This window comes from Mchenga conophoros, linkage group LG16 (genome assembly GCF_057382185.1).
Source record: "Mchenga conophoros isolate Kocher_MC1m ecotype Shallow Benthic linkage group LG16, M_conophoros_male_GT1.1, whole genome shotgun sequence".
Classification (NCBI taxonomy): Eukaryota; Metazoa; Chordata; class Actinopteri; order Cichliformes; family Cichlidae; genus Mchenga; species Mchenga conophoros.
Genome location: NC_140541.1, coordinates 25,250,484 through 25,264,331, shown reverse-complemented (window position 1 = coordinate 25,264,331; position 13,848 = coordinate 25,250,484). Strand labels below are relative to the sequence as shown.

Below are 13,848 nucleotides of genomic sequence, written 5' to 3'. Positions count from 1 at the left end.
TAGGCATTTTGACATATTAGGAGCCAGAAAGGCTGATCAGTACATATAATGTACTTTGATTGAATTCACCAATTTGACTCAAAAGTTGAGTTAGTGACTGAAAGACAAAATTGAGAAGGATTTGCAAGATTTGGGGATTGCACTTTGCTCTATTTAGTAGATTTTGCCACTAGTATTGAGGTGAATTAAAGGTACAAATAAAGAATACGGTTTTCTCAGAGGGGTATTGCAAAAATGCTTAGAGAAATGTTTGAACATCCCATATATGTTACTTTAAAATACTGTGTAGTAAACTCACTAATCAGTGGTAATATAGCTCCATCTCTGAAAACATGGTGTTTCAAAAGTTTTTTTAAAAAGAGAATGAGCTTCAAAGTAAAATTATAAAATAATTTTAAGCTGTGAGAACAACACTATCAAATCAGGAGACTGACCAAAACATTCTGCCATATCACACAGCAAGCATCTATTATATAACAGACTGCATACAGTTTGCAGTCTGGGGCTGTTGCATGACTGCTCAGTATAGAGTAACATATTCGTCTATCTGGTGTTATCATACCTGTTAGCAAAGGCAGTACATGAGCTGCAAAATGCACATCCATTGTTTGATTTCAACAAATAATACAAAGAAGAAAATGATTTTTGTGTTGAGACTGTAAAGCAGCTGTCTGTGATTTTATAAATGGCTGCTGAGGACCCCGTCAATCACCGATACATCATTTCATATCATTATTTATTTATAAAATGTATCTATTCATTATTTATTATTATTGATTTGTGAACCAAAAGAAAACCAAAAGAATGAGCTGCTAAGACACACTGGCTACCCATTTTTAAATTTGGCACCATGACACATATAAATATATTTTTATTTATCTTAACAGTATGACAGCTTGAATATAAATCCTTAAAAAAAATAAAGTGAGAGTAAGGAGATGATGAATCACCCGGCGTGATGAGGTATTTGAATATTTTTCAAATTCAGTGCCAGTAGAAAAACTGCAACAAATGCATACCCTTAAAAATAAACAAATACAAACAAACACCACATTAGGGAGCTGATTAGTGTTTAGAAAATGAGACCATAAGATGACCATTAAAACAAAAGCCCCAGAGCTGAAATTAGAAACAAACCGACTACAGCAAAATGTAAAACAACCCAAATCAGACAGACAGCAACAATACCAGATGCAAAACAGCAAAAACCACACAAACCGACTTCACAAGAGACAAAGAACGGCTGCAAAGGCATGCAAAATTACTAAAATACAACCAAAATGTGCCAAAATGAAAGGGAATGCATGCTTTGGTTCTTCATAGGATGAATGTGGGGCCTTTACGTATTTGTACCCGTTTGACCTCATAGCTTCTTCATCTGTCAGTGACTCTTAGGTAAAGAAAAAGAAAGAAAGAAAAACGCATTGAAGAATAGAAGACTGACAGCCCAGTTGTGCATTCAGTGCTCAATATGCTTTACAGTTTTTACTTGGCGATGGAAACATATGAGTCTAATAAGAAGGTCCTCAAATCAAATAATCATAAAATGCTCATTTTATCGGAAAGATTTTTTTTAAGACATCTGCAAAAATAAAACCAACTTACTCCTCCTGATCTGCTTCTTTCTTCTCTGTATATTTTTTCCAGGAAGCAAAATAATGACTCAGACTCAGTCTCACCCTAGATATACATAGAAGTAGATTCATATTAGGCCTGCTGTGCTATAATAAACCTTTTTAAGCAAAAACCTGGTATGTTGGATACATGTGCACATCCTTTTAAAATCTGTAGAAACATGAACAAAGAGGGCGTATGCTGATGGGAGGGCTGTGGCTCAGCAGGCTCCTCCTCCCTGCATAATATGCCGGGTCCATTGAAATGAGTAGACAGCAGAAACGGCGCAGGCAGCTCCACAGCGGCTTGTCGGGACACTTCAGAAAACAAGTCCGAAAGTGTCCGAAAATCAGAGAGCAGAATGACTCGTTTCATGACTGGCACAGAGTTGTGAGCAAGTATCCGGAAAAAAAGAGAAAAGATTTTATTATCTTACCGAAGCGGATGGGAATAATTTGGGAATACAGCCCGCTCTCCTCCTCAGCTGTGGTACCCTGAAGTCAGACTACAAAGAGCCGTGAGGTCGAGCACTGGTTAAGATGAATACTTCCTTTTTAGAGGTGAGTTCGCCTGCTTTCTCTATAGCGGTATGAATACTTTTTAGTAGCTCTTTGCTTTAATTTGGAGCCCTACATGGATTTTTGAGACCTTCACGCTCCTTTGTTTTGTTTCACCACACTGTGTTTTGAGCTTTTTATAAATGCGGGATGGGTTCAGACCACTTCATGATTTTCACACCCCTGTAAAAGCAGCCCTTATTATGATGTATTCTGCGGTCTTTGTGATCCTTTATCAGCCGCTCATGTGTCCTATACCTCTACAGGATGGAGCCAGAGTGGCAACCTCACTGTCCACAGAAGCCTCTTAGTCATACAAATGTCTGCCCTGACAAAAACTACTACAGCTTCTCAGGGAAACCTGTGTGTAGCTTTAATTAGAGGCTACACAATGCAACTCTCAATGCAGTGACTGCTGAGCTGGATGTGTCATCTGCCAATCAGTCCAGAGAGCAGCACACTCTGATGTAGGTGAAAGCCAGGCTGGCTTTAGGTCTGATTTGTCATGCCCCTCTGACTCAGAGGAGGGCACACACACTCACAGAGAAGACAGATGGAGTACAGGGGAGTGAATCTCCTCCCATCCTCTACTTCTGTACCTCCCTATCAGCCATGCCCCTCAGTGATGCTGTGACTCACAGAAGTTTCAGCATGCAGGAGGTGCTCCATACACTTTTCTTTGCAAAGGCAGGTTTAATGCTGATTGGACAATTATCGATGCATTTCTATTTTTCAGTGACTTCAGTCATACAATAATAAATTCAGCAGCTTCGAGTGTAGCTTTCAATAATTTGCTGCACACACCGACTGTGTAGCGAGCAGATGGAGGAGAGCTGGATTTTGACTCATAATCTGCTTTTATTACAGTGATATGCTGCGAAGAGGAAGGTTATTATTTCAGCTCAGTTTTAATCTGGTTTGTGTCTGTTGACCTTTACCAACAGAGCAAGACATCCTGTAGTATTTGCTCCAAATAGGTGTATGTTTTTTGGGGTAGGTTATATTTCATTCTACTTGATTTGTTAGGTTGTCTTTGGACTTGACTGCATTCATTTGCAGTGTTTTAAAATTTTAAGCTAAAATACATATTGGTTTGACTTCGTTGTACTTACTGCTGCTTTTTTTACTGTTAAAATTAAACTGAGTCTCTGTAACAGACCACTAATGGACAACAACAGCATAAAAATATATATTTATCTCTACCTGCTGTTTCACATCTCCGGTCTGAGCTGTGTTAGAGGGAATGACTGACCTGTCCTGGTTTTCAAGTGAATTTCGGTGTCATGGAAAGATGCCAGGGTCTTGAACTCCACAGTGCCACAGCTTGGATTTAATTAAGCAGGAATTCTGGAAGTGAATTAAGATAAGGATTAAACTCAACTCTATAAACAAGTGCACCAGGATAAATCATATGGATGTGTCTTTGCTGTGAATGTCGTGGTTGTATAAAGCTGGAACTGTGTAGATAGGAGCACATCTTTTTTAACCTTTTGCATCACAAAACTCTGTAGCAGATCATGCATTAAAGAAATATGCACGTTTACCAATTTGCCAGTTACTAATCTAGAATCGGCTTTTCCTCATAGGCCACTGTTTGTTAAGGTGGAGACGTTGACAAGGGTTAGAAATCATGGTGGACTGAGAGGAGTGGTCATGGGTGTGCTCATCCTGATGGCCCATCCTGTCCACCATAAAACCTTCAGCACTGTCCTTTACCCCACACCCAATACGTTATTCTAATGGAAGTGACCCAACAAAAACACACAAGTATCGAAGGGTGTTTTTTTTATACTGCAAGGCTGCTGGATTTGGCAGACTTTATATTCACATTTTGTTTTTTCAGACATACGAGAAACTCCCTGCCCACGTCACACCCAAATTTGGATGAATCAGAGCTTCCATTATGAAATTAATTTAGTTTATTTAGCTTTATCCACAATATCTGCTAATTTTAACCGTTTTTCCAGTGAAAAGTTTTATGCAAGAATCCATTTCATATAGCGTATATGAGAAACATTGTTGTGCCTTTGGGCCTCTTCCTTCCTGGCTATTAATTTGCCAGGTAATATGAGCATTATCTATACCTTTGTGCGACCTCCCTTTGTATGTGTGAGCTCCCACACACACTTTAGATACTTGATACCTTTGTAGAACATCCTGAATCCCAGCTATTTTCTAAACTTGGTAATCAGTTTCTTTATAGCAGCAGCTGCTACACACTGTAAACCCAAGCAAGGAGGACCTTTCCACACCCATTAACCCCTTCATTGCATTACACACCAAATTCCTTCCTCTTAAAGATACTCTGACAGAGGGAATCCCAAATACCCAGCCTTGACCTCCCAAATTCCTGGTCACGGCTGCATGTCATCCATCCTGTAGAGCTGCGGTTGCAAGGCTTTAGGTTTCACACCGTCACCGCTGACCCCTTCACCCTCAGACACATTCTTCCCATCCTAAAAACGTCCCTCGTAGCTCTACGTGTCGCTTATGTCTGGATCTCTGAAGTCGGGGCCGTGGATCGGTATCCGAGGCTGCATTCTGTGGTGAAATGGGTAACGTGAGAAAGGCAAACCTGCCGTAGTAGTAGGTGGACTATTTTCCCCCCTTTGGTGACAGACACTTTTCTGCCCAGTTGTCACTTCCTCCAGCTGCCACTTTAAAGAGCCGAGAATCATTGCTCCCATGCAGCTGGCTGATGGAGTAAGGAAAGAGCCAGGAAGTACAGTTAGGATGTGAAGAAGGAAGGAAGGAAATGTAATGGGACCAGCATTCCTTTTTTTCTTCTAAGCGGTTGTTTTCATTTGTAATTAAAATTGAAGTGCTTATTGTCTGCATTGTCACATCAAATTAGGGGATTTTCAAACAAGGCTCTTTAGAGTTTCGGAGCTGCAGTGAATTAACGGGGCCGGTTGTTTATGATCACAAAGAGGAAGGTATTATTAAGGCAGCGGTTTGAGTGTGCGACAGCAGAACTCCTGCAGCTTTGGAACAATCTGGAGGTGGTTTAATCCACCACAAGAGCACAGAAGCTAATTACCAGCAGCCATTGTCTGACCATGCACCAGAAAACATGGATAATCCGTTCTTATCATGTTACAGATTTGCAGCGTCAGGATTTCGAGACCACAGCTTATTCAACGATTTCCTGAATTTTCCGTTTTAACGTGAAATAAATTGGAGTCAGCGCTCTGCAATATTCTGACCCGATCCCTTCCTAACTCTTTAGCTTGTGTTTGCAATTCTTGTGAGTCTAGCAGTAACCTGACCCCCGTCTATCAGTGCGCTGACCATCACACAGGGAACTCAGCGCTGTGATAACCTCCTGCTGACGCCATGCTGTTGACTTTAGTTTTATCCGCTATGTCACCGAGCTCTTCAGACAAAGCCGTCTGTGTTTGTGGAAATAAAACATATCTCCATCTTTCCACAGTTTCTTTACCAGTGACAAATAACACTGCACAGAATCGTCTCTTCCTGTCTGTTAGCTCCTGATGATGGACGAACTGTTGCTGCGTGGAGTCTCTCGTGGTCTTGGTTGCCTGTAAACCTGAAAGAAATAGTTACCACTCTCACATCTTTACAATCTATATGAAGCTTCTTCTATGTGATGTTCTGTGCACACGTGTTTCTGAACTTAAGCTGCTTTAATACCACAGGAACTTCCACACAGCTTTAGTAACTATTGGAGGTGCCATCATGGTTCATCAGAACTTGGTTTGGAGGATCTTTTTTGTCCTATAGAGTAGATATTTCCTTAGTGATGTAGGCGATTGGTCCAAACCAGTGTGTATGTTGATACAGCCACCATTTGAATGCAGCACAGGGAGCACTGTTAAAATATCCATGCATATAAACAGCAGCGCTTAACACTGTTCAGGCTTTACTGACACTATGCTGCCTACACAGTGAGAAAAAATGAAGTCGAATTACAAAAAAGTAAAGAACAGCAACAGGAGGTGACGGTGCATTATTAGGTACTGGTGATGCAAATGGAAAAACGCTACCAAGGTTGGGTTCCCAGGACATCCCCAGTGGGTAGTCCTACTTCTATAGATGTGATTGGTGACAATCTTATCATCTAACTCTTTGCAAATTAGCAAATCCCCAAATTAAAAACAAACAAAGCTTCACTCAAGCTATTCCTTTAACAGCTGACCTTCAACCCACTTGACTCAAATCCATCCTCCATGATTAGAGACCTCTCACTCAGTTGAGGCACTACACATGAAAAATCACTTGTAATCTTCTCTCCAACGCCCATCCTTCCTGCCGCCCTCCCTGTGTGTGTGCATCAGGGCCGTTCTGGGTGTGCTGTTCTCTGAAATATTAATCACATCAGGGCACTTGGGCAAGTAAGTCGGTGATGACAGAGAACACTCTCAAACTATTATATGCCAAATCTGCTGAAAAGATACAGTCATACTGATCTATGTACTTTCTTTATTCAATGATAAAACATTCTCTGATGGAAGTAAGTGACTGGCTGAAAGGCTGCAGGGTTTAACTTTGGACCTGGACCCCTTTCTTGAATGGCAGAGCCTCTTGGTCTCTCCCTTCTTTCTTGCCTGCTTACTAATAATCCTGTCGAATAAATGCGAAACAATGCCGCCCAAAAAATCTAACACTCATCCATCCATTCTTTTTTTTTTTTCACTTAGCAGGGACCAAGTTGTACTACAAGTTGGACCAGTTAACCCTACACAGGACAGGCCCTGTCTGGCTTCTTACCCAGGGTCATTTTGTCAAGGGGAGACCCTACCACGGGTCGGTCCTGGGATCACTTGGACATACAAACCCCTCCACTGACCACAAATATAGCTGTATCAGTTGTGTCTTGCATGGGTAAAAAGAAGGTCCTGGTTCTTACTGTTTATTAGTTTCACTGATTTTCTTGGGTAGCCTCCAGAAAGATGTCATATATGTAAATGTCCCAGACTGTTATTTTCACATCTCAGTGGCGTCTTTCTGTCACCAGCGATGTTTCTGAATGATGGGTTGTTGATATTGTAGGCTGACTGGATGTCTGTGCCTGGGCTGCTCATGTTACTGGTGTGGTATCTGCGTTTAGTTTAAAGTGTCAGGCATGCAGTCCCTTCTGTCATTCATATCTCAAAATGATTTTCAGTACATCTCCGTGAGGTAAAGGTGGACGACTCAAATCCAAAGACAAATCAGATTTGTGTGCAGGATTTGAGATTTTTACACAGACAAAATTAAAGATTATTGTCGCTTTCCCTCATGCAAAAAATTTAAAAAAAAGTGTTTGTTGTCTTTCACCTTGACTGGCCGACCTGATGGACATAGTGAGATGGTAATGAGTGTCGCTTAAATCCCCTGGGTTCCAAGGTTTCGTCTGGCAGCTTAATAACAGCCAACCTGTGATTTACTGCTCCCAGTCCAGATGTTGACTTTCCTTTTTTAGTCCCCTATGATTACGCTGCACAGAGTCAGCCTATTATGGGATGGAGTATGCGTGTTTCTAAGCTACACCATCCTGTGAGTTTAGGTTAAACACATTGCAACTACCATATGTGAATATAGCCTGAGGTGAATTTTTTTTTTTTTTAAAAACAGTAAAATTTGTTGATTCTCGTGAAGCGATTAATGCTATAGCTGTAATTCCAGGACTAATTACAGGGGTGAGCACCCTGTAGAGTTCGAGTACACATCCCACTCTGCATGAGCCTAGCTTGCCGTGGTGTGAAGAGCCTGACTGGAGAAAACAGCACAGCATGGCACAATCCACAGTCATGACATGTTAGCTTTCCCATCCACTCTAAGTGTGTTTTATTATAAGTGTGTGTGTGTGTGGTTAGAGGCCCGGGGCTTTTTGTAGGATGATATGCTGAGAAGCTGAGACTAACATGAGGAGGAATGTCCCGTGTTTTTAGGACTCTCTGTGTGTTTATCTCTGCCACTTGAACGCACTGCTAAACATACTTCATCCCCCTGCTTTGTATAAGAAACACTCGCCACAATCCAAGGAGAGGTTTGAGCAGTTTCACTCATATTTGTTCTGGGATTTCTGATTGGAATCAGTCTGTGTGCTGTTGAAATGCTGCGCGACCAGTGGATCTAATAGTTTTGGCCAAAGTTTCTTCATCCTGACCTCCAGTCCTCCCTCTTTCCTGTTATAAATTATACATCTGACTATAACACACAAAATCCCTGTCTGCTCGTTTGCCCGCAAATTCCTCCAACACCATCAGGAGCTGAGCAACCAAGACTGGCACGCAAGTACATCTTAGCTCCCTGAAGGTTCTTATCTATATTATGATGCCATCATGTTGCTTAGCAACCACTTACCAACAGGTTAAAATGACCCATTTGTAGCGTTTATGCACCTCCTAATAGCATCGTATCATTTCAATGTCATGACAGTAGCATCTAATTTATAGCCACAAAACTTGAATTATGCATTATGTGCTGTGATGTCATCATGCTGCCTAGCAATCACCTAGCAGCTGACGAAAATCACAGACCAGACAATACCATAGCATGGGCGTGTACTGGTAAAAGTAAAATGTGCATTGTAAGCATGTGATGCAGTTCAAATAAAAGTTTAAGGGCATATTTCAAGAAGAAAAGTACAGAGAATGGTTGCACGTCACTAGTGACAATTTGGAGGTTAATTGCAGTTACAAGTTGTAAACTCAGATTAAAGGCAGCTTATTATTTTATTCTGAGTCTTTTATGTTTGTTGCTATCATATCATCAGCTCCTGCTGGATGGGTAACATTTGTTTTAAGGATAATGCTGCGGGAGTGTTTCATGAAGCTTTTCACAATTCATTACACAGGTGGTACTGTTTCTGCAGGCGCTAAATCAGCACCATTTTTAAAAGTGAAACAATATCCTTGCAGGTTTTTAGACTCAGGACATGTAAATAAATTCACTTGTGACAGAGGTTAAAACTACATTTATTTTATTTGCTTACAGAGTCCTAACAGTGACTTTAACATCGACAGTATCACTAATGTGCAGCTTATCATTGCCAAATTGGATTTGATCAAACCATAAATAGCTTCAGTATGAAACACTCAAAATAATAAAATGCTGAAGATAGGAGAGTTTCTAGTAATCAGTGTGGACAGCATGAGCTACAAGGTCAATGGCAGCGTAACAGTAGCCGGGCTGCTTTGTAAGCTACCACTTTGCTTACCGTGCCCCACACGTCTCACACTCTCAAACACAACACTGACTGAGCAGCATTCCTCGAGTACCTCTGGGTTTCCTGCTGTGTGACCCCATAGCTATCAGACGAATAACAGAGGTATGCAGATGCCAGACGGGCGAGATGCTGGCATGTGGCTCGGTAGATATTCCAAGTCATCAAGCTTTGCTGGAAATCCAATCAAACCTGCAGTAATCACATCATTCGTTGCCTATTTGCCCCGTCCTGTAACCTATTCCACTGTGTGCACCCAGGATCAGGGCGCACGCTTTGATCAGCAGTGGAGTGAAAATATGTTTGCACAGGATAAGGAGGTAAAACGCGACACTGTGCCTGGAGTATGTGGCAGAGATTCAAGTGTTTCTCTTCTTCCCCTTTCGCTCCCGAAGACACAATTTGTTATTCAAATTCTCCTCAATACACTCATTAGCAACACAACAGATTAACGCTGTCAATGGATGACAGGGTGGTGCCCTCGAACCCCGCCTTTGCAGACAGTGTGTATCTGCTGACTGACAGATAAATGGACTACCAAACACACTTGGACACAAAAAAGACACACTCACTTAATCCTGCTTGTGCACACAGACTTGTGCATATTTGTTAGATTAATATTGTAACTCATCTCTTTCAGGTCCATCAAGTGTGATAATGATAATGGCTTGCACGACAGTGATAACAGACTACTGTTTGATTTCCATTTAGCTACGGATACTTCTCAAACAGTCCTTCTCAGTTAACAAAAACATTTTCCTCGGTGTAAAGCTTCTTCTGTTCAGGGTTTAGGCTGTTCTTCAGATTCAAGAACAACCAGCGACCCAACGCCCCCCACCCCACATCATCACAAACAGGGAAAGCCCTGTTCCCCAGGGGACTCCTCCTCCTCCATTAGCTAATTTCTGATCAGCTGCTGTCTCCATCATTAATTCATACGTCTTCTAGCACAGATGCTAGAGGTTGCTTTTAATCTTCTGATTTCTCCCCTCGGTCACACACCCTGCCCTCACCCCATGCTGGCTGGGGGTCGTAGGCTGTAACGTGTGCGGCAGGCAGACTGTGTAGTTGCAACGAGGTAACAAAGAAAGACGAAGACATAAAAGGCATGTGCCGAGACATGAATCCTTGGAAAATCTGTGCAACGGAGGATTTTTCCTTTGTGCTGCAACAACCGCTGCTGAAAAACCCTTGAATTAAATTACCTCCCTTTGAGTGAAGCTGTTCACAAGTAGATACATTTATTTTCACACACATTTACACACTAAACATGTTGTATAAATTAAAATAATTCTCAGGTATACTGTAATAAGGTAATAAATAAGTAGCGTCTTGTGTTTATGAGGGTAAAGAAACTGCAGTTAAGCATGGGCCTTGCTGTTTGTAGGATATACAGGAGACAGTGGTTTAACCTACTGGAAAGTCTTCTGCTCAAAAACCCAGAGGGAGCTTTGCCCAGTTTCCCCCTCCAGCTGCCTAGTCCTACTTATTAATCTCACCATCCACTTGGAAGACTCCCACTCATCCCACTCACCCGATGTTCAGGAGATACCATTACAACTCCTAAAATTTGGCTGTGCTCTGCTACAAAGTGATGTGCTGGTTTTTAAAAATATATATATTTTAATGGTTATAAACATCTATGTTTCAGCTGATATCCCAGCAAACCACCCACTCCTACAAATATGTTTACTTTTAGTTCTGACAGGAAGAAAAAATTCTTTTTGAAAAGTTCGTTTCAATGATTCCAACATAAATAACTAATAGCATATTTTCTGTTGAACAATTATTGCACTGGTTTCTGTGAAAGTGCACAGCATTAGCGTGCAAGTACCAATTTGCTGCTTGACCTTATTAAATGCTACAGATCCCGTCAATGCTCTGGACTGCACATCTGTCTGCACAGTGGTAGCGACACAACCTTGTGACTCTGTTTGTTATGCTAATGCAGTCTTAATCTCTGAGGTGTAAATGCAGCACTGGATTACACTTCTATCCATAAAAATGATGGAGAGAAATCTAAATGAGATTAATCAAGAGCTCGAGTTTTGTGTTGATTTTAAACAAGCATGATTGCAAACCAGATTGTTATTAGCGTTAATCGCCACATTAATTCTTTGAAAGGTGAAGTAGAAAAGGGAGAACGGAAACATATTCCTTTTAGTCGAATATGTTGCTGCTGCACATGTTCCACTGCTAACTTTATCCTCCTCCACATGTGAGCACAACAACAACTGATATGCTTGTCAGGATTCGAGCTGGAGGTTCTCAGGCATCGGTCCTACCTGCAGGGCAGCCGTTCGTTCACCATTCCCCAAAACCACTTTATGATCCAAGAAAGTAGCTTATCATAACTAATTGTTCAGCCGAGTCCAAGTCGGGCTGAGTTAATTAGCTTTCTCTTGTTCTCTCTAATAGGATCACCTGATACATGCCAGACGGCAGAGAAAGAGCCGTGGCACCTTGTACTGTGTATGACCTTAAATATTTAAGGGACATTCATTAGCAAATCCTTGAGCTGGATGTCTTTATACAAGCTGCTGAAACTTAAGCCTCCAGCTCCAGGATCACATCATTCAGCCTGAGTGGTCTCTGTGTCAAAAGGCATGATGGGAGGTTGGCGTGCAGCCTGTTTTGGTGGAGTCAGATTACTATTGTCAGCTGGTTCTGCCTCAGCAGTGCTACACATGCTGAGTGACGTGCAACATTAAGAATTTGAAATTAGCTTGAGCCGGAGATGTCATGGCAGCGTTTCTGCTTTGCTTTTTAATGGCGCTAATAAAACATCTGGTTACCAGAAGCAGAGGAGCCCGCTAACCGACTCTTCACAATTAATCCCACTTGCAACTGGGCTTCATCATCAAATGCACACTGTACTTTCCCATGATTACAAATAAAGATATGACTCTGTTTGTCTAGCTTGGAATGGGAAGCTGTGCAGCAGGAGGTAACTGAGGTCTGTGGGATTTAATATGAGCCGCTACCCGTGCTCCTTTGTGTCCCAGCTGGTCTTTGTTTGGGATATTTCCGCCTGGCTAACTGCTGAGGCCTCAGTCAGAGGTGATTGTCTTTGTCCTGACTTAGTGACAGAGCTCCTAAAGATGGAGAGGACGAGGGGGAGGAGTTTTGTTTAGACCATCTGTTGCTGCTTCTTAGACAATTCATCTTGACTTCATACCCTACGGCCTGAGACTCGCATACCAAAATGCAGACGAGTGTCCAATAGTGCCAATGTATATCACAGGCAGCCCTATTAATTTAAGTTTGCATATATTTAATACAATTCTACAGTTTTCTGCAGCTGGTGGCTTATATTTGGCTCCTCACATCACATAATAAGACATTTTTTGGAAGCTAAAGTAGTTAAAACAAGCTAACGTCTACTAGGGGTAACCCCAGTCTCTCCTATCTGAACTGAGCTTTTTCTGGTTGTGCATTAGAAGTTAGCAAGAGGGATTTCTGCCTATACAGCTTACTAGGAAGAACCCAGAACCTATTTAAATGATTTTCAAACCACATGTTTACTGATATAAACCGAGATGTCAAAGCTGGTCATCAGATGTCATCTTTATAGGGGAAAGAGTTAAGTTTGCAAGTCGGAACTATTATGGTGCAGGTGTTAGCTTTATTATTAAGTCAACTTCCTTTATGATTAGTTTTATTTTTTGTCTATAGTACATAAACAAAACAGCAATACGGTAGCACAGCACAGTATCTCGTTGGGTTTTTTTTGCCCACCTTTGATTATAGTGTCTGGGAGAGATTTATCCAGAGTGCGAGTCACTCTTTACAGATGCTGGTGCAGCAGGCTGAGCTGTTATTAGCATCTTTATGGGCCACTTTGTCACTGATGCTTGGTTTACCATATACAGTCACATTTTTTTTAATTTGAATTCCTAATTACTTTAATCTAAAAAACTACGTGTGGTGGGCATGCAGCTGGTATGCAGTGGGTTTTTGTTCATGTGAGTGGAAAAACCTCTGAAACTGACTCAGCTGCTGAGCCACTCAAAACTTTCCTTCACTTTTTGTAGTGCTGAAATTTCTTTATTGAGGCAATACTGGAATGGGTGTGGAAATTTGCCATCTTATGAGCCATCACAGTCCTCTCCTTGTCACGGCTTGCCCCCTGTCTTATTCTGCTGTACATCTCATGCAATCTGTTTGTTACAAAATACTTTCGGCTCTTTTGTCGGCCTTACTGTTAATGTCAAGTCGTGACACGAGAAAGGAAAAAACCCCTATAAGATGACGAGAACTAGCAATATTCTGCTGAATTCCAGTTATGTAACTGAGGCTGATCTTCTTGAAATCTATAAAGCAAACACTTGTAATCCCTGCACTTGAGCAAACTCACGTGAATCAGCTTTTCCCTGAACAGGCCAGCCATGTAAGGCTGGTACCAGGCAGAAACTGGTGTGAAAGTCACCAGTCGTCTCTGTTAATGGGTGGCCACGTGTTGCAGGATACCTCTGTTATATTTCTGTCCTGATGTTTCTGTTTGTC

General features: G+C 41.6%; 1 protein-coding gene across 1 annotated transcript in view; it reads left to right on the top strand.

Moving 5' to 3' along the window:
- Positions 1-1,894: 1,894 nt before the first annotated feature.
- myo10l3 (myosin X, like 3) overlaps positions 1,895-13,848 on the top strand; it is a 67,888-nt gene continuing 55,934 nt past the window's right edge. The window contains exon 1 of the mRNA XM_085248449.1: positions 1,895-2,174. Coding sequence (XP_085104575.1) covers positions 2,154-2,174 — 21 coding nt within the window. The 5' untranslated portion in view covers positions 1,895-2,153. The remainder of the gene's footprint in view (positions 2,175-13,848) is intronic.